Genomic DNA, 2558 nt, shown 5'->3' with positions numbered 1-2558 from the left:
TTTTTAGTAATCTATGTATGTCTATACATACATATGTACATACATATATGAACACATGTATGCATAATACGCGAAGACTTTTCGAAGTGAAACAACATTTAGAAAAAGTCCAATCCAAGAATAAAAGTAAAGGTGAGGACGTACATAGATAAAGAAAAGGATAAAGGCCAAGGTAAAAATAAACACAAAAACAAAGTTGAGTAAAGATAAAGGCAAACATGAAGACCAAGGTAAATTTAAACACTTTACTTATATGTATAAGTGCAAAGGTGAAGGGGAATATGTATATGAAGAATATGATAAACATAAAAATAAAAACAAAGATAAATATAAAGTAAAAGATGCGGATGAGGATACCGATAAAAGTATAGATGAAGATAGAGGAAGAAAGATTGAAATAAAGGTAGTTGTAGAGAAAAGGATATAGATAAAGGCACAGAGACTCAATCTCGGAACTATTTCGGGATTTTAGGGATTCTCGGGATTAACCAATATAATCGATATTTTGTTGGTTTTTTTATCGATTTTGTTATCGAAATTTTTATCGATATTGTTATTGATTTTGCTATCGATATTTTTGGAACTTATCGATATAATGATCGATATTTTTATCGATTTTGTTATCTCTTTATTATCGATTTTGTTATCGATTTTATTATCGATTTTGTTATCGGTATTTTTATCGATTTTGTTATCGATATTTTTATTGGTTTTGTTATCGATATTTTTATCGATTTTGTTATCGATTTTGCTAACGATTTTGTTATCGATATTTTTATAGATTTTGTTATCGATATTTTCGGAACTTATCGATATAATGATCGATTTTGTTATTTATTTTGCTATCGATATTTTCACTTATCGATATAATGATAGATATTTTTATCGATTTTGTTATCGACATTTTAATCGATTTTGTCATCGGTTTTGTTATCGATATTTTTATCGATTTTGTTATCGATACTTTCGGAACTTATCGATATAATGATCGATTTTGTTATTTATTTTTCTATCGATATTTTCGGAACTTATCGATATAATGATCGATATTTTTATCGATTTTGTTATCGACACTTTAATCGATTTTGTTATCGATTTTATTATAGATTATTTATCGATTTTGTTATCGATATTTTTATCGATTTTGATATCGATATTTTTATATTAAGTTTTTTCAATAAATATCTTTTCTGTTCAAAATTTCAAATCTTTAAATCTCAGTAAGCTGTAGAAAAAAACAATGGTATAAAATAAAAATAAAAATAGGGCTTTCGCTTATATTCTCACTGAGTTCTTTTCACTTAGAAGTATGTAAATTTGTAAAATTTTGGAAAAACCCTTTTTTTCTTAGTGTGTGATTTCGTTTTTGACTTGGATATGCTCTTAACCATACCACGTATTCTACGTTTAAATATAGCGGCTGTATCTCCGATACAGCCTGCAGACCAAGACGAAGGCGCTGGACTGTTCCTTTTTTTTTCAGTTTTTCTCACTAGAAATCTATATCTAAAGTGACGAATTTAGAAATAGTTCGGAACTATAGAAAAAGGGATGCAGAACGAACTAGATCCTATTTGTCGAATTTAGAAATAGTTCGGAACTATCGAAAAAGGGATGCAGCGGGGGCTTGTTTACTTTACATATGTAGATATGTGTTCGGCGGCTTTTTCGTTCAAATACGCACCTTCGATTGAACAGGAGGCAAATTTACTTCAGATATCGTCGGGTCATATGCGACGCATGGCCATGACCAATTAAAAGATGATATTTAATTCTCAAAAAATGTAAAAATTGTTTATTCATCGAAAAAATCATTAGATGACAATATATGTGGGTATATATCAGTAAACAAGTAGCAGCCATTAATAGCCCAAAATTTCATATACATACACACTTAACATCTAGAGAAAAACTTATATCCTACTTTAGATACAACTAAGAGCAACATACAACTAAGAAACCTAAACCTAAACCTTTATCACATTACAGTTCTAACTAAATATTATTCAGCAAATAGGCCCAAAATGTTCCTGCATAACTTCAAAGATATCATCTAACTCCTCGCTGCTTGAACTTTGTTCGGGCCACTGCAACAATGGAAATCCAATAATCGGCTGCGTTGATGGACTCAGCTTGATGTCACAAATATTAGTTTGCGCCACGAGTTCGCCCTCACCGTTGCTCTCCAAAAACTGCACTATTCTTTGTATTGTGCCTTCTTTCTCGGCACTGTTTGGTGTATTGTTCATATTTGCCTTCTCATAGCTGAAGAGCTCACCGCTTTTTCTGCCTTTACTCCTACGATTCTGGAACCAATATTTCACCTGGTTTTCTCGCACACCAATGCTTCTAGCGATTTTTACTCGTCGTTCCGCCGTCAAATATTTTCCTTTTCGATATTCACGTTCCAATATCATTGTTTGTTGATGAGTATACGAGGCTCGTGATCGGAATATTGCCGCTTTGGTGGACGTTGTTGACGATGAAGTTGAAGATAAAATTTTCCCATTATTGTAGTGATATATAAATTCAACGCCTTGTGGTGCTCCTTCACATTT

The 2558-nt window shown here is 31.6% G+C and overlaps 1 protein-coding gene across 1 annotated transcript; it reads right to left on the bottom strand.

Annotated features, from left to right (window-relative positions):
• Window positions 1-2006: 2006 nt before the first annotated feature.
• LOC118734505 (protein zerknuellt 2-like) lies at window positions 2007-2417 on the bottom strand. Its single transcript, XM_036464223.1, has one exon. It carries the CDS (start codon window positions 2415-2417, stop codon window positions 2007-2009), a length of 411 nt encoding a protein of 136 aa, XP_036320116.1.
• Between the last annotated feature and the right edge of the window lie 141 nt (window positions 2418-2558).

This window comes from Rhagoletis pomonella, unplaced genomic scaffold (genome assembly GCF_013731165.1).
Source record: "Rhagoletis pomonella isolate Grant_MI unplaced genomic scaffold, Rhpom_1.0 Rhpom_scaffold_00002, whole genome shotgun sequence".
In the NCBI taxonomy this organism is placed as follows: domain Eukaryota; kingdom Metazoa; phylum Arthropoda; class Insecta; order Diptera; family Tephritidae; genus Rhagoletis; species Rhagoletis pomonella.
This window is presented reverse-complemented; position numbering and strand designations above follow the sequence as displayed.